This window comes from Rhamphochromis sp. 'chilingali', assembly GCF_963969265.1.
Source record: "Rhamphochromis sp. 'chilingali' genome assembly, chromosome: 22".
Taxonomy (NCBI): Eukaryota; Metazoa; Chordata; class Actinopteri; order Cichliformes; family Cichlidae; genus Rhamphochromis; species Rhamphochromis sp. 'chilingali'.
In genome coordinates, this window is record NC_137950.1 from 3,925,763 (window position 1) to 3,944,759 (window position 18,997).

At 42.1% G+C, this 18,997-nt stretch overlaps 1 protein-coding gene across 4 annotated transcripts in view; it reads left to right on the forward strand.

Moving 5' to 3' along the window:
• ca10a (carbonic anhydrase Xa) overlaps positions 1–18,997 on the forward strand; it is a 344,540-nt gene that overhangs the window by 322,607 nt on the left and 2,936 nt on the right. For 3 of the 4 annotated variants that reach the window (XM_080872456.1, XM_080872453.1, XM_080872455.1), the window contains 4 exons: positions 9,985–10,080; positions 12,938–13,010; positions 16,017–16,171; positions 16,465–16,854. In XM_080872456.1, the coding sequence (XP_080728582.1) occupies positions 9,985–10,080; positions 12,938–13,010; positions 16,017–16,171; positions 16,465–16,698 (558 nt within the window). In that variant the 3' untranslated portion in view covers positions 16,699–16,854. Of the gene's footprint in view, positions 1–9,984; positions 10,081–12,937; positions 13,011–16,016; positions 16,172–16,464; positions 16,855–18,997 lie in introns of those variants that run through there. The other variant, XM_080872454.1, reaches the window with a different exon arrangement.

Here is an 18,997-nt window from a genome sequence, read left to right on the forward strand (position 1 = left end):
GGAAAGCTCTAATTCAAATTCTGTACATCTGACTCTCCAAGCTTGCAATTATAGCTTGATTTAATTCTTCATGATCTGAAGGATTGCCAGAAAGCGATGCCGCGAGAGTTAAATATGAGAGTAATCATCAGCATTAACACTCATGGCAGGGATGTCTTCACTTCTTGCCATGAAACCTCTGCTGTGACTGCTTGTGCCAGGTTTGTCATCACTTCTTGCCATGTAGCCTTCATCACAAATGCTGCTCTCATCACTTACTTGCTTTGCTTTTTACCAACACTCCTGGCAATACAGTTGGTGCCAGTATCATCTTCTTCATCACTGCTAGTGCCAGGGTTATCATGCTTAACATGACTTCTAAACATTTTAGTGACTTGGCTGCTCATGTCTGTTGAATTTGTTGAGTATCAACTTCAAAACAATCATCATCACTGTCCTTATCAGTTGCACACCTGCTTAATGCTGATTTGGAGCTGATGTGGGAAAGATCTTTGTCCTTATCTGATTCAGTCTTCAACAGGAAAAGGCCAAAAATATACATCAAAAGCAAGAAATTATAGTTTATCTTAAACAAATTAAAATAAGAAATAGCCATCTTGGTTGCTCCCAAACATGTTTTAAATAAATATATCTTATTTTGCTTGAAGACAAATTGTTGACATTTTTTCCCAAATGATGATACTTTTTCGTTTCTTTTAGGAACTTATTAAAAGTGTCCTTACATAGAGGGCTTTGACTTTAAATACCTTTGGGATTAGCATATCAGTTAGCTCGTGACCATCTTGGAGCTTTGGACACACCAGCTTTTTGTCACAAGCCATTAGAAACTCGAGGCTACAAAAAATAATTAGTTGAAATTGGTGTAGTTAGGCAAACAGAAGAGTTAATTTTATATACTGTATTGAATTATATTATATATCATTATATAGTATCTGCCTTGGTGGGGTAATAGTGAGTGGCAGTTTTTTTAAAAAAAATAAGATTGGAAACTTTGCCATTATAGAAATACAGGGTGGGCCATTTATATGGATACACCGTAATAACATGGGAATGGTTGGTGATATTAAAGTCCTGTTTGTGGCACATTAGTATATGTGAGGGGGCAAACTCCTCAAGATGGGTGGTGATGGTCACCACCATGGTGGTGGCCATTTAGAAGTCGGCCATCTTGGATACAACTTTTGTTTTTTCAATAGGAAGAGGGCCATGTGACACATCAAATTTATTGGTAATGTCACAAGAAAAACAATGGTGTGCTTGGTTTCAACATAACTTTATTCTTTCATGAGTTATTTACAAGTTTCTCTTTGTTCACAGCCATTGACATGTTGAAAAGGTTAACACGTGAGGAGCGGATCGAAATTGTGTTGATATCTGGTGAACGCAGTAACCGGGTCATTGCAGCAGATTTCAATGCAAGACACCCTACGAGACCACCCATCTCCCATGCTACAGTTAGCAAACTGCTTGCTAAGTTTCGTGAAACTGGTTCAGTGTTGGATTTGCCAAAATGTGGACGCAAGAAAACTGTCACTAATGAAGAAACATCAGTGGTTGTCCTAGCTTCATTCAGCAAGAGCCCACAAGGTAGCACTCGCCGCATGTCAGTGGAGAGTGGCATTAGTCGAACATCCCTTCGGCGGATATTAGCTACTCACAAATGGCACCCTTACAAACTCCAGCTACTGCAGCATCTCAACGAGGATGACCCAGATCGGTGCGCAGAATTTGGAGAATGGGCAAAAAAAGTAGAGTAGCAGAAGATTTTGTTCAGTGATGAGGCAAACTTTTATGTGAATGGTGAAGTTAACAAAAAAAACCCACCACTATTGGTCTGATACGAACCCACATTGGATGGATCCCTTCTAGACTGTTGGAACAACAAAAGTGATGGTTTGGTGTGGTATATGGGGTACAACGATAGTGGGTCCATTCTTCATCAATGGAAACCTCAAGGCCACTGGATATTTGAAATTGCTACGTGATGCAGGAGGGGGAGATACAGGAGAGGTGGAGGAAGATCTCAGCCTGGGTGTTTATTGTCTTATGTAGTCTGGAAGATGAGTGGATGGTGGGGTGGGTGCAGTTTTCTCTGTGGTGGGGTTGGGTGGACTGTCCCGGGCTCTGTGGGGCCGGGAGGCGCTGTTGCACTGGGCCCCGGTCTGGATGGGCCTGGGCCCCCTTTCCCTGGCGGGTCGCGGAGTATGGGGGTGCCCACTGGGGTCAGCGGGGGAGCTGGCCCCACGGAGGGGTCACTTGCCCCTCCCTTCCTTCCCTCCCCATCTCCAGCTGCCTCCCTGTTCCCGCTCCACCACAACCACCCACACATGCAGGACCTTGGAGTAGGGGTATGTCACCAGGGTGCAGAGGAGGCTACCCCCCCCCCCCCCCCCCACCCCCCCCCCGTCCCCTTCTGGCTGCCTCTGCCTCAACTTTATCCCACAACTTAGACATTCACATTATTCACACTCTCATTACACATACATATAGGATCTTGGGGGTGGGCACGATACACGGAATCCAAAGTACCATCAGGGTGTACACCTCACCCCTGGCATCGTTGCCCACCTCTCAATTTTAAATACACGTAGACATTGAGGGCCTAGCAGGAGGGACCATGCGCTTACCTGCTGCTCTCTGGCAGGTAGCTCCATGCCCTCCTGGGTTTTAAATGCACCTTAGAACACACATGCATCAACACTACAATGAGCGGGTGGAGGGAGGTTTGGAGTCTTCTCTCACCCCCATTCTCTGCAGCCTGCTGGAGGGGGGCTAGGAGGAGGAGTTGGCCGTCCGACTGCGGTCTGGAGTGTGGGGCCTCCCTGCTGCTGCGGAGTCGGGGCGGTCTGCCTCCCCCTACCGCAGGGAAAAGGGTAACACCACCTGGGTCTGGGTGCAGTTCCCCCCTCCAGGGGCAAGGGTACCTAGACCCGGTTTGTAGAGTACGCTTGGGGAGTGTGATCGTGTGTACAGCGTCTCTTTATGTCTGTCTCCACGTTGGTTGAGTGTGGAGTAAGTGCATATGAGAGCATGAGGGTGGGAATGGATGTTTGTATCTGTGTGTGCCTGTATGTCTGTGTCTATATGTCAGGTTGGGTGTCAGACGCCACCTCTCTGGGGACATCTCAGGCCCTCCAAGGTTTGGAGGCCTATCTCCCCCTACCACCACTTCCCCTGCCAGTGGCGGACTCCCTCAGACATCGGTGCGTTGGTGGTTCTTTGTGTCCGGGGATAGACGTCCAGGTACACACCGGCTCACTCCTTGGCGACCGCTTATGGAGCCTGGGGCTCGCTCGGGCCACTTTGGAGGTGGGGTGCCCCCGGCCTCTTGGCCTGGGGCTCGGTCACTCAGGCACAGCTGGCTGCCGGCGGAGCTCACGGGCGCGTCACTGCAACCCCCCCTGGCTTCTGCTCCGCGGCTGCTGAGTGAGCCCTCATCTGGGACTCTCCTCAGCTCTTTCTGGGACAGTGGCGCGGCTGCCCCTCTGTTGGTCTTCCTTGGTCTCTTGTGTTCTGGGGGCCTCTGGATGTCTGGAATTTTGATCTCCTCCATACCTGCTTCATGCCCTGGAGGACGGGGCTGTGGCCCCCCCACACCCTCTAGCAGATCATTACATGTAGGAACCTTTAAAAAAAAAAAACAAGCCCGTCCATGCTCACAGGTGTACACACGGGTGATCACACCCACAAACTACACCCTTTTTGGCTCCTACCTCAAAGCACACTGTGTTCTGTTGATCTTATGTGCTGCACAATAATGTTTAACATTTAGTATTTACTGTCATATTCCCATATATCATTGTGATGTTGTTTATTCTATTACACTTGTTCTCTTCTGCTTGTTTTCTTTTTTCTTTCTCAGCAGGTGATCCAGGTGATTGATAGATGCATTTTTTATTTCTTTTTTTTTTCTGCCCGTTCTGTTGGTTTTTGTTTTTTGCCCTTCTCCCCCGTCCCTCTTCTCAGCTGTTTCTCTTTCCCTCTTTCTTTCTCCCCTTCTTTCCCCCAGTCAAGTCTATCCCGTATTCAGTAAGTGAAAATAAAATAAACAATAAAAGGTGAATCAAATGGACCATTATGGCAAGGCTGGGATGGTCAATTTGGTAAAGTAAATCCGTTGGGCATCTTTCTTTGCCTTTAGACAACAATTCTGAAGGCAAAAGAGCCAAACGGGACAGGCAAAAAAAAAGAAAAAAAGAAATTGCTACGTGATGATGTGTTTCCCTCTCAAAACTAACTCGGGATCTCGCAAAAGTTGAATTCCAACAATGGCGGCAGCTACTTAGTTGTAATATTACTCTTTCTGGGTCACAAAATACACTTTTAAGATATTTTGAGGCGTGAATGTAGTTGTGTAAACGTCAGATACCTGCTCGGTTTACAAGACATCACATATTTACAAAAGTGCTCCGACGTTTTTGGAGATCTGACACCCACCATCTCGAAGCTAACGGGAGGTCGAGACCTACTACAGCCGGGAGGAATACCGCTTTCCCGGCACATCGTGCCTCGACCTCCCGGTCGGCTTCGAGCTGGCGGCCTCCGAAGAATGCGGCTAAAACTTTTGCGAGATCCCGAGTTTGTTTTGCAAGATCTCGCAAAAGTCCGTCATAATTTTTTTTTTCTCCCATGTCCCCTGCGGGGCTCCGTAGTATATAAAAATTGGTGTATTTCAAAAATAAAAATATGAAGACACTTAAATTAAATTTCCTGTGGTGGGAAACTATTTTGTGCAACTTTTTTGTATTTGCAGTTTTGAGAGATAAGCCTCTTAAATTTCTCTAACTAGAAATATATGTTAAAAAAACAAAAATGATTTTTAATTTTTTTGTAGTTTATTGCACTTTTTTGCAATTTATGTAATTACTATGCACTTAATGCAGACATATTATTAAAATTTGGGCTATAATGGTTGTATTGATGTATATCAACTTGAAATGCTCCCAAAAATGGCACTACAGCATATAAAATATAATATAAGCTCTGGCGGACTTGGTTCTGTGGTAGGTCTTAAAGGGTTAAACAGCTTATGGCTGGGGTGGCTGGAGTCCTTATAACCAATAACCAATCCTATGTGTGCAGAGACTTTTATCTCATAAACTGAAAAACAATGTCAGATTTTGGTGTCATTTGAAACCTTATTATCAGTAGGAATAGACCAGTTTCCTTCATCTTTTTTTTTTACCGATTTATATTATCTTATAAAATAACATGATCGTGGACAAATAACTTAAGAAAGTACCATTCAATATTAGTTTTAATGGATTACATTAGGTTTACACCTAATACATTTGACAGTGTCAGCCCCACAGACAGAAAGAGACAGCACTTATTTCTGAAGAGGGGCTCCAGATACATTTAATTCAAATCTTGTCAGGTGTTTGAAAAGGATTTGCCACAGGCAGTTGCTTCAAACATTTTAAATCCCCATCAGCCACAGAAACATACCTTGGATATCCTATTTCAAATATAGTCACACACAGAAAATCCCATTGAGCTAATATTGCTGCGGCAGATTATTGGTCACAGAGCTGCAGATGAGGAGACTCTTCCTATTTTATTTTCTCTTGCTCTAATTATCATTAATCACTATTAAATGGAACATTACACCCACATTTGCACCACAGTAGCTTTGTTGTGAAGGATCTTGGATTAAAATTGCATCAGAACACCAGTCATGGCTTGTTTTGAAGAAAAATATCAGTGAAGAAAAAAAAAAAGCGAAATTTGGGTTTATGCTCAATTACCATTGCAGTTTATTTTGTATTAGCACAGCAGATTTTATCGGAGATACTTCTAATTCTGTCACATTAGAAAAAAAAACATGGTGAAAAACGACAGCAAAAAGCCAATGCAGATACAAATCTAGAGTGTGATCAGCATATTTGTACATGGCAGCAAGACTTCTCCATTTGCAGGTTTCTTGATACTATACATTATCCTGTTAATCTGAAGAAGGGTCCAAGGATTAACTGAAGCTGAGATGGGGAGCATCATTTCCAGCCCAGCGCTTAGAAAGCTGTTAGTGCTAAGCACCCTTCTTTCCCGTATCGACTTGCTGTCTCCATATTTCCCTATCCCTGAGGGCACCGAGCCATCATGCCATAAAGAGACTGTCATGACCCCTTGTTGTGAGTAATAGTGACCATTCATACCCTATTCATTCAGTGCAGCTTTCCACCCAGGTTTAACTGACCTAAAAATGGCCAAAGAAGCTGCTAACTCACCAAGTACTTAGAAGAGCTGCATTCAGTGGAAAGTTTTAGTGTGGTTGTTTTTTTAAAAGATTTCCCATGGAATCATGTGCAAAATTATTCTTTAATCTTTTGATATATTTCCAGTATTTATCAAACAAGCTATGGTTTGATGTTTGACTTAATGCTGGCCTTGTTTCATTGTTACTGTTGATGTATTAGGTGAATCCCATATTTTTCAGCTTTAAGCCGAAACATTATTTTTTGTTATATGTTTTTGGAAATTTTTGATGGTAATGCTTCTGCAAATGTAAGTCGTAATAATGAAATCTCTTTCTGCCATTCCTGAAATTGATTATTAAGAACTTAGCTCTGAAAAGCTAGCTCTGACAATATACATTAAATGCTTTGTGTGTTTTTCAGTGTGTGGAAGATATTAAATAGCAGTCCCTTGATGACTAAAATATAATTGTTTGCTACAGATTTCAGTGTTGTTGATAATGGAAAAGAATGGAGGAGAGGCTTGTTGTAGATGTTTGTTGTTGCCTTCAAACATGTAGTTACAGTTGTGAAAGGATGTAAACCTAAAAGTTATTGATGGCTAAACCTAATCAAACAAGGGAAAACAGTTAGTTAAAAAAATGTGAAATGTGTTTTCAGTCATCCAGATCATTGTAGTCTGAGGAGCTTGGAAAGAAAAGCGTCTGGATTTCTTTAAGTTTCCTTGAAGACGTTTCACCTCTCATCCGAGAAGCTACTTCAGTTCGAAGAGCAACTGGTGGAGCACTCTAGGCCATTTGACCTCAGTAAATCACATGATAGGGTGGGGCTAGATTTCACAATGGGTTCACCCAAAACCCTGGCTGATTGTGACGCACATCCATTTTCACACCTTGGCTCGTGTGATTAGGTAGAAGATCAATAGGGTCCATGAGGGTCCATTACCCTCTTGGGGACACTCCCATAGGGTTTAAAAATCTGGGGCTCCCCACCAATTGCTTTTAGGACTGAAGAAGCTTCTCAAATGAGAGCTGAAACATCTTAAAGAAGTCCAGACGCTTTTCTTTCCAAGCACCTTAGAAAGATGGGTTGTGAACTTACCTTACTTGACTTATAGTACTTAGAATGTTCCAATGAAGTTCTTGTGCATTGTAAGCCTTTTCCCACTCAGAACTCTAGTGTTACGGAACTACATAATATTCAGCAGAATGAAACACAGCGTTACCGCTGAATCTAAGTAACATGTTCCTGTTACATTGATAGAGGTGTTGAACTTAATAGTTAGTGTGAATTGTTTGAACAGCCCGAAGCTGCAATAAATGATGAGGTACAGTAGGCTCACACATAAAATTACCTTCTTCTGCTCTTTCTGTAACTATTTCTGTGTCTAATTACGACCTCTATTTTCTCGCTCTTTTTTCCTTCTCTATTTGGCAGACATTCTCACTTTATTATGGCCCACACTGGCCTTTTATTGCCCACCAGCAGCACACTTTGGGCAATTTGTCATTGGGAGAGTGGGGATGAGTTCTTTTGGCTGCCTCTGCCACTCTCACCTAAAAATCTAATCAGATCAGCAAAGGACTCTAATCACTTCCTCTCTTGCCTTGATTGCATTTATAGAAGTTCTGCTGTGCTGCACTCTCCCAATCAAGTATTCCATAATTACTCTCCTCTTATAATTGTTTATTTATATACCCCTGTACAGTATGCTCTTTGCCAGTGAGTGAGGAGAAGTTTATGGAGGTGAGGAGGGAAAGCCTTCGAGAAAAATCTGAAAATTATTGCCAGCCGTTTGTGCTTGAAATAAGTCATTTACCACCTTTGTATTCATGGGGTCATTGTGTATTACCACATATTGAAAAACTATAACGTAAAGGTAATACATTTTTAGGCATTCTGCCAATCTAAGAAGTAAGTGACAGATTTTTTAATACCCAAAAAAGGAGACTTTTTCTCCTGTGCTAATATTTGTCTGCTTGGATAAAATACTATGGGTATAGTTTTTTTATTATTTATGACCCAAATGCTAAGCTAATCAACCATCCACAATGCTATGGGTTAGGAGTAACTGTAACGGAACTGTAACCCCTAAAGCAAAGAAGATATTTTGTGAAAAAATAGTAAATAGTTTTTGATGCGGGCAGCACGGTGGCACGGTGGTTAGCACTGTTGCCGCACAGCAAGAAGGTCCTGAGTTCAATTCCACCATCAGGCCGGGGTCTTTCTGTGTGGAGTTTGCATGTTCTCCCCGTGTTTGCGTGGGTTCCCTCCGGGTACTCCGGCTTCCTCCCACCGTCCAAAGACATGCAGCTTGAGGGGATAGGTTAATTGGAAAATCCAAATTGCCATTGTGTGAATGTGCGAGTGAATGTGAGTGCGAATGGTTGTCTGTCCCTGTGTGTTGGCCCTGTGACAGACTGGCGACCTGTCCAGGGTGTACCCCGCCTCTCGCCCTATGACAGCTGGGATAGGCTCCAGCACCCCCCGCGACCCTGAAAAGGATAAGCGGAAGCGAATGGATGGATGGATGGATAGTTTTTGATGCATGAAGGATGATTACATTTTTTGCAATGAATGTGTATAGCTGCCAGAAGTGCAGACTTCTTGCAGTTCCTGAAATGTGCTTCTGCTTGGTAGTCTCGGGAGCTAGAGATCAGTCCGTCAGGATCTCTGCCCCTGGCCGTTGCCCAGCACACACTGCACTCAACTCCTGTGGCACCTCATGCAGGTGGTGTGCCTGTAGAAGGGTGGACCCATAATCCCCTCTTTAGGCTGTGCTGGGGCCCGTGGACATGGCCACAGGGTGTGGCACCGGTAACCCTATCCCTCCACCCCTCCACCACAATAAGTTAGCAATTCACGGAGGGGACAAAGGGTATTGTATTTTATATTGTATCGTATTTGCATAACTGGCAACCTTCCAGTTATGTTGAGCTCCCCAACCCCCTGAACCACGGTCGCCCCACCATGATGCTATTCCCAGATTTCAATGACCTCCCTTAGCTTGCAGACCACGCCAAACTACAAAGATCAGATAAGAAAAGTAGGAAACAAGACACAGGAATGGCACACAAAAGGATCGGAAGGCGTGATTTATAGATAAAAAAATCTTTTTTTGTTTGTTGCATGGGTTACTTTCCTGTCAACTACAGAAATGTATTTAATTTCCCTGTCCTCTTTTGCTTTCAGTTCATTGTTAAAATCTGATACTTTTAAACCTTTTCTCTAAGAAGTGCCTATTCATGATATATTGTATATCTTTCAAATGCACATAGGTTAGGCATTTTAAATGTAAGAGTTGGAAGTTGAGCGGTTGGGTCTGCCCATGCCAAAACATCAGGCTTAAACTACCGAACAGTTGTTGTGGATGAAGCATCTGTCAGTCAAACATTAACCTCATGCTGGGAGATTGTTTAGCTTTCTCAGCAGGCTGGCCTTGGAGCAAATAATGACAGAACATCCCCGTCTCTTAATGTCCTTCATATTACTTCTGTCCTTATACACATTAAGTATACAAACTATCTGCATGTCAGCTGCTTCCATTTTAATTTACCAGAGATTTGTATTGATTTTCCCTTTTTAATCATCTGATATGCTAGCCATAAAGAAAGATTTAAGTGAATGATTGAGTATCAGTACAAGGCAACTATACATTCTTGACAAAGGTGCTCAAAGGTTTCTATTTTATAGTAACTGTTTCAAGCACCTTCATGATGTTTAAACTAAAACTATCAGACTGATGTTTTTCTTTCTGTAATTCCCTACTTCTCTTCTCTTTATGTTCCAGGTTCAGCTGATCCACTACAATCATGAGCTGTACACAAATTATACAGAAGCTGCAAAAAGCCCCAATGGACTGGTCATAGTGTCTATATTCATGAAGGTAAACCTCATACATATGTTTAATCACTGCGCGAATACAAATGTGTACTTGTATTCACTCACAGAAATGGAATTTTATCTTGACACAGAACAACTTACAGTTACTATGGCGTTCTGACTTATAGCAATAAAATCCAGTAGAATGCAAATTGCTACATTCTGAGTTTTATACATTCATACTGAATCTGGGCATAAACGCCATGTTAATTTTGACCTGGTTTAATCAGTTTTTAAGTATTACAAGCCAGTAACAATATACTTATTCAAGAATAACTTAAAGCAGTTTTCCTACTTTGACAGAATTCCATGACTTCTATGAGTGTGGAACTCACTGTCATGAGTCATGAGTGCTCCCGGAAAATTCCAAAATAAAAAAATTAAATTAATTTTTTTCACCTCAAAGTTCTACACACAATACCATATAATCACAAAGCTAAAAACATTTGTTTGACATTGTTTCAAATGCACAAAAAATAAAACATCTACGTAAGTTCATGTGGGTGGCTGCAGGTCAGGAGGTATAGCAAGTCATCTACTGATTGGAAGGTTGGTGATTAGATTCCTGGCTCCTCCAGTGTGCATGTCAAATATCCTTGGGCAAGATACTAACCCCCAGTTGCTGTCTGATGCTGTCTGATGCATGCATCAGAGTATGAATCTGAATGTGTGTGAATGTTAGGTAGAAAGCATAGGTGTGAATGGGTGAAGGTGGCATGTTGTATAAAGCTTGTTGAGTGCTCCAGGAGAGTAGAAAAGTGCTATATAAGAATCAGTCCATTTACCATTTATTTAAAACCTTTACAATTACACTCATATTTGAGCTCGGGTGCATTCTGTTTGATTGGAGCCCATCTATGGTAAATTTAGTTGACTGGACATGATTTGGCAAGAACTGTCTATATGAGGTCCCACATTTGATAGGATATGTGAGAGAAACAATGCCATGTTTCTCTCACATACACAGCTGGGACGAATAGAAATAATGACACAGAGAAGCAAAACTAAACACACTGAACACAAGAGACTGCCGAAACAAAACAGGAAACACTAAGACACAAATTCAACATGTAGCAAGACACATGGCTGGGAGGGAGGAACGCACATGAGAACAGAATTGACTGGAAAGACAGAGGAGGGGGCCAAAAGAGGGAAACACTGACATAATTCAGTGTACATACATGAATACACAAGAGAGGCAGGCAGGGGGAACGTGGAGTGAAACACAAGGAGGAACATGTAAACAGAAAATGGAAACAAGACAAAGGTACACACACACATGGGAAGTGAGGAACAAAACACAAGGGGAACCTCATAAACCTGATAATTAAGGAATTCAATAAATAAGGGATTATAGGAATAACAAACTGAGATCAGCAGAAAAATCCGAAACAATAACATGAATAAATTCAGGACTGTGAAACTTGAATCATAATAACACAAAAACGCTCAATAAAACAAAATAAACTCTAAAAGCTGTGTCCAACACCCAGCAAAACTTTGCTTGACAGTGTGTTTTCATTTTAGTTATGGAGGTCAGAGTAAAGGATGGACTTGAAGCCATTAGCTGAACAAAAATCTGATTTTCATGAGTTCATGTCAGGCAAGGTTAGACAAAAAAATAAATCTTTGATTTTTACCATACCTAGTATTCTAGGAATTACCTCAGTACTAGACAACTGGAGGACAGGCTTTTGAACAGGCATGTAGCCAGAAACTGAGACTTACTATACCAGTAACAGCCTTTTTCCCCAGCCACAAGGAAAGTGAATGTTTGTTTGTTTTGTCTTTAGCAATTTGTGTTTCCAGAGCAATTCATCCAGGTAAGTTTATATGGTACTGTCCTAGCATATTCCTTCATTATTCTTGTTTTGACAATTAGCTGTACACCTACTCTGGATATCTGCTCCGTAATAGCATAAGTGCCTAAATGACTGCAAAGCTGCTGTAAGAAATGTCATCTTACGGCTTAGCTGTTTCTCCAAGCACGCACTGATGAGGACACTTTAAAATGTTTCACAACTGTTTACCTACAGAAAATAGTGAGTTGCTTGTCAATTGAATATCAGTTCCACTTTCATCAGCATGCAAATTCAGCAGTGTGTGAGACTGGGCCACAAGATGAAACTCAATATCACAACATGAGTAAGAATATGTGGATGTATGTATACAATAATCAAATAACAAAGGAAGCAAAATCATAGTAAAAATGTGTGGAAAATGCAAACTAAAAACAAACAAACATCGGGGGTTTCAGTAGCATATCCTCATTTTCATATACTTCTTAAGCAAAAAGAAAATCACAAGGTTATGTCTTTGTTTTAAATAAGAGCTATACATGGAATCCATTACCTAACCCAGTAGTAAAACTCACAGGGGTCAAACTGGCCCAGCAGTGTTTCCGTCTATTGTGGATCCACAGAATTAACAACTTGGCTCAGAAACTGATTGTCTCCTTCTTCCACTCTTCTACTGAGTGTGCGTCGACCTAAAGCATGTCTGCATGGTTTGCCATCTGCTTCTCAGCAGAGTGAAGTGCACTCATAAGGGCCATTTCCACTGCCCAGAAAATTATCCATTACCCACTTGCCTCCCATGAAGACATTTACAACTCCTGCTACCTCAACAGAGGCAGACTTCAGTTCAAGTTCTGCTGTCATTAGAGCACAGTGTTTGAGGCTTTTTTAATAGTCTCCTAAAAAGGTGATAGATTAAAAAAATACACTCTCATTATACTTGGAAGTACTGTCCCAAATAGATTAAATTTCGTTTAATCATACAAGAGCAGAGCTCTCAACTCATTATGTGACCATTTAACCTCACTCTTTTGACCCTCTTTTTTCCTTTTCTCTTTTTTCTAGATTGCTGAGACCTCGAACTCATTCCTGAATCGAATGCTGAACAGAGACACCATCACAAGAATAACATATAAAAGTAGGTGGTTGTGTGTAATAAGTTGTTAAAGCACCAATCATAAATTGGCCAAGCAGCATGCTCTGCATAGTGCTCCAAGTGGATCACAGTTCATGTGGTTTGCATGGTTGGGTTGGATAGAACCTGTCCAGTGTCATCATCCTCTGCACAGAGGGGAGCCCTCAGGACTGTGTTCTGAACCCTCTACTTTTCACCCTGTTGATACGTAACTGCATCCCCAGGGTTGCTACCCATCACATCGTGAAGTTTGTGGATGACACAGTACATGGTGGGCTGGTCAGAATCAACAACCTGAATATCGATAAAGCTCGGGAGGTCATTGTCAACATCAGAACCAACCCAGCCACGTCCCACTTCTCATCAACAACACAGCTGTGGAGGTGGTCAGTAGCACCTAGTTACTGGGGCTGTACATCACGGATAACCTCATGTGGTCTGTGAACACCATGTCACTGGGGGTGGGGGTGTTGTTGGGTGGCAGAGGTGGATCTTTTGGGTCCACTAGGAGGAGCAGCAAAAAAGCATGGATTTTAACAGCTGTCAAAACTCTGTCAGATATGCTGTTTCGCACACACTGACTCACAGAAACACACATACAGATGCTGTCACACACCACCCACTCATACCCATGAGTCCTTAGGCATATCCCTCTCACAGCCAATAATGCTACCAGCCCAGCGTTTTTCTGTTTTTCTTCCCAAAAGCACAGATTTACACTCAGGTGTATATGAAGATACATATACATTAAAAATCCACACCATCAAATATCAGTGTAGGTGGAGTGGCCTAAAGTGCTTTTTATTTTTTCACAGCTCCTATTCCTTTGATGCATCAGTTAGTATTTAGTAGTGATGCAGCTGATTCAGCATTAAAGCTGCAGCAGCCCACCACTGTGACCTCAGCACAATCAGTAGCCCATTTGTCATGAGAGGACTAGTAGACAGCAAGTTATAGCGAATGGAGGGGGAGAAAGAGAGGAAGAGGAAGTTGTAGTCTGTCCAATTAGCATCCTGACAGTGGAGACAGTTTGAATAAAAGAGGTTTTGTGTTGCCACACCAACAAGCTGTCATTCACAGAACAGCAAATGAAAGAAGTGAGAAAAAAATGAAAGAGTTGTAATGATAACCAGACTCCGTATGAGAAGTGACTCAAATTACAGCTTATTTGTTACACCAGTGTATTTCACTGTTTACTACTCAATTGGAGTACACAGATTTATGCCATCCACTGTATTTGTTCTACAATTGCAGTTGAGTTAGAGTACCCTAGTAAGTTTCTGTATGAATGAAAATATCAGCTCAGCAATTTATGTTAAATACTGAATTTTATAACCATCCATCCATCCATCTTCATCCGCTTTATCCGGGGTCGGGTCGCGGGGGCAGCAGCCTAAGCAAAGAGGCCCAGACCTCCCTCTCCCCAGCCACCTCCTCCAGCTTATCCGGGGGAATACCAAGGCGTTCCCAGGCCAGCCGAGAGATATAATCTCTCCAGCATGTCCTGGGTCTGCCCCGGGGCCTCCTCCCGGTGGGACATGCCTGGAACACCTCACCCAGGAGGCACCCAGGGGGCATCCTTGTCAGATGCCCAAACCACCTCAGCTGGCTCCTTTCGATGTGGAGCAGCAGCTGCTCTACTCTGAGCCCCTCCCGGATGGCCGAACTTCTCACCCTATCTCTAAGGGAGAGGCCAGCCACCCTTCGGAGGAAGCTCATTTCTGCCGCTTGTATCCGCGATCTCGTTCTTTCGGTCACTACCCACAGCTCGTGGCCATAGGTGAGGGTAGGGACGTAGATCGACCGGTAAATTGAGAGCTTCGCTTTTACACTCAGCTCCCTCTTCACCACGACGGACCGGTGCAGCGTCTGCATTACTGCAGCTGCAGCCCCGATCTGTCTGTCGATCTCCGGCTCCTTTCTCCCATCACTCGCGAACAAGACCCCGAGATACTTGAACTCCTCCACTTGGGGCAGGAACTCATCCCCGACCCGGAGTGGGCACTCCACCCTTTTCCGGCTGAGAAACCAGTTTCATTAAAATCATACACTGACTCATTTTTAGAGCTATGGCCAAAACAAAACAACCTGCAAGCTTTAATAAAAACTGAAGCAAATGCAGATGTGCCATAAACCTACATAATGACCAACATGTGGCTAATCCTCTAGTTGCAAAAAGTCTTCAGGCTGTATAGAAGCATATGGGAAACTCAGTAGAAACTTTAGTTTGAATCACTAATGTTAGGTCATACTAAATACAACATTTTGTGAATTATAGTCCCTGTTAGAGTAAGGAAATGCTCACTGACTAATAATCTGTCAATCACAAGTTTTTTGCCAACTTGGAGGACTGGATTTAGATTCCAAACATCAAGAAGAAAAATGTGGAGCTCAAAGATTTCATTAAGCATTAACCAATTAGCGATGTCACAGTGACTATGTGCATCCTTTATATACAGTCACATTTACGTTGCATGGTACTCTAACAATTGTGCTGTATGAATCAGTCTCCATAAAGATATACACCAGAGAGTTGTGCATGTCTCTAAATAATGGAGTGCTGCTTCTCCTTGGTCAGGTTGGTTGAATTTGGTGCCAGTGTCCAACTCCCAGATCTGATTACTTTCTGAATATCTAAAAACATTTGGACAATGATTTAGCTCTCACATATCTTTCCCTTATAATACTACCACTTATTTAAAGTCAAACAAAAAACACGTGACTGAAAACTTTCAGCACTGATTACAGAATTACAGCCATTTTTTGACATAGTTCCCCATTTTTAAAGACTCAAAAATAATTGGACAAACTAGCATAACTGCAAATAAAATGATTGCTTTACTGCTTGGAAGAAAATCACAGTATATGATAATCTTTTAGTAATTTGTTTACAAATCCATTAATTTTTACATGTGGAATACAATTTTTGTACAACTACATTTCCAGTGTCTTCCGATGAAACATTAGAGATCTCATTTTGTTTCGGTTTTCTGCCTTTTTACCCTGCAGATGATGCATATCTACTGAATGGCCTGAACATAGAGGAGATTTATCCAGAAACAAGTAGTTTTATCACATATGATGGATCGATGACCATCCCTCCATGTTTTGAGACTGCCACGTGGATCTTGATGAACAAGCCAGTGTATCTCACACGGATGCAGGTGAGCCTCATCCACCAGCACAGACCTGAAACAAAGCTCCCAGAATACACTGGGGCTTACCTGTCTCAGATCAGGATTCTCTCTCAAAAAATTACTCTGTGAAATATGTCTACTCACATTGAGGCTTTTCCTCCAAAATCTCTCCTCCTGTGTGTAATCTTCTACTCAGACCTTGCTGGAAATTAATGCAGTGAATAAAAAAGGCTGGCTCACATTTCCATGATACTTTAGCCAATTTTGCTTCTCTTCCCTCCCCCTCTTTCTCACTCTCTCTCTCTCTGTCTTGATGTTAGATGCACTCCTTGCGGCTGCTGAGCCAGAACCAGCCCTCTCAGATCTTTCTAAGCATGAGTGACAACGTTCGTCCTGTGCAGCCTCTAAACAACCGCTGCATCCGCACCAATATTAACTTCAGCATGCAGGGCAAAGACTGCCCAAACAACAGGGCCCAGAAGCTCCAGTACCGAGGTAAAAACTACTTCTACAAATGGCTGGTTTGGGTAACTTTCTCAGTGTCTGACATTTAAACAATATTTACTTACAGATATTGTGATATCTGTCCTTTCATAAGATCGCACAATTTGGTTATAACATTTGTTTTTGTGCACACAACAGAGCAATTATACAAAAACAAATATATAAAATAGGCAAGTCATATTTCTGTAAAAAAAACAAATCTTTTGAACCCGAAAAAAATACAAAGATGCTGCCGTTATTTTTCTTAGTGGTCATACTAGACTGCTCCTTTACTGAATGTGCTACACTAGGCAACTACTAACAAAAAATGCTAGGAAAGCTTTAAGAAATGTACATTATATGAACAAAAGTACAGAATCTTTTACACTTGACACCTATAGAAGCTAAAAACAACAACAAGCACATCAAAAACATAGTTTTGTTGTACATGTACAATCACAAGAAATGACTATTCTATTCTTATGTTGTATTAAATTGTTTTCAAAATGGCAACAGAGTTTCAAAGTATTTCTCAATTCTGGGCTTACACATTACCAGCCTGGAACTAGGTCCAGATTACAGCAATTATCTTAGTGAATAAACCATTCATTTTGATAAAATGATCCCCACAAATAAGAAATGAGATCATCTTCTTCTTTCAGCTGATTGCATAGGTCATCACAGTGGACTCACAACACAAGCATTCTCTTCTGAAACACTGACTCTCCTTCACTACGTCTATGAATCTTATCTGTCATCATCCTCTTTTCCTCCTTCCTGCCAGCAGCATATTAAACATCTTTTGCCCAGCACATCCACAATCCATCCACTGCACATATAGACTATCTCAGCCTTTCCTCCTTAACTTTGTCTCCAAAACGCTGAACGTTGCCCCTCCGACATGCCTGATTCTAATCAGTCCTTTCTGGTCAATCACAATCAAAATCTTAACTCTACCACCTCCAGCTTTGATTCCTGCCTTTTTGTTACTGCCACAGCTGCCAAACTAGAACATGATAGCAGGTCTCACTACCATCTTGTAAAGCTTCCCTATCATTTTTGTTGCTATCTTCCTGTCACAAATCACCCGTGACACTCATCTCCGCCCACCCGCTCTCTTTTTCACCTCTCTTGTGTATTGTCTGTTGCTTTGTATAACTGACCTCCTTGCAATTTTGCAACTGTCTCCCTCTCATTTACACACATGTATTCCTTCTTGCTTCTCCAGGCTTTAATTCTTTTTCTCTCCAGGCTCTCTCCCACCTGCTGCCTACTCTCACAATGTTTTCTGCAAACATTATAGTCCATGGAGACTCTTGCTTGCCTGCTTCACCTCATCTGTCAATCTGTCCATCACCACTGCAAATAGGAAGGGCTCAGAGCTGATCTCTCATGTAATCCCACCCCACCTTGAATCCATCTGTCACTCCTACCCCACATTTCACTGCTTTCTCACTGTCCTCATAGATGCCCTGCACCACCCTCATGTACTTTTACGCTTTTTATCAACTTGTTCTGACTTTGTCTGCAGTTTTCCATCAACACTCTCAAAGCAAAAATTGCACCTGTAGTGCTCTTTCTCAGCATGAAGCCACTACTGCTCACTAATTGTCACTTCCCTCTTTAACATTCAACAACTATTTCCCATATCTCTATAGTATGGCTTATCATCTTTATCCTCCTGTAGTTATAACAGATCTCCATGTAACCTCTGTTCTTGAAAATCAGTACCAGTAGACTTCGTCTCCACTCCTCAGGTCAGAGGAATGGTTCAGATGACATCTCCTTACCACCTTGGTAAGGTGGTCTTTCCATTTGTTAGTACATTTCCAATTGTATTCTAAGCACTCTAACCTGCAGCACATCCTTTTCAGCTTAATCTCTTACTAATTGAAACAGACCATTTTCTCCTACCTAGTGTCCAGCTTCTAGACATCTCCATATGAGAACTTTTCTTTGCCATACACCGGACAAAAAATCTTGGCATTGCACTTCATCTGTACTTTTCCAGCATTCTGGTAATTCTTCCCTACCACCCAGAGGCTGTCTTGACTCCCCTCTAAATTCTCTGCAACATTCTTCCTTTTTCAACTTCCAACATTTAAGCATTGGCTCCGCCTTCACTCACTCCTTCTTGATTTCCAGAGTCATCCTAGAGACTACTGTCCATTGCTGCCTTGCTACATTTCCCTCGTCAACGCCATGCAGTCTGTCTCTTTGAGACTGAACCTTCTCTATAGGATGTACCTGATCTGTGTACACCTTCCTCTGCTGTTATATGTCACCTTATGCTCCTCCCTCTTCTTGAAATATGTGTTCATAGGTCTTTCCATAATTATCATCATCTCTGTTCCTTTCACTTATGTATCC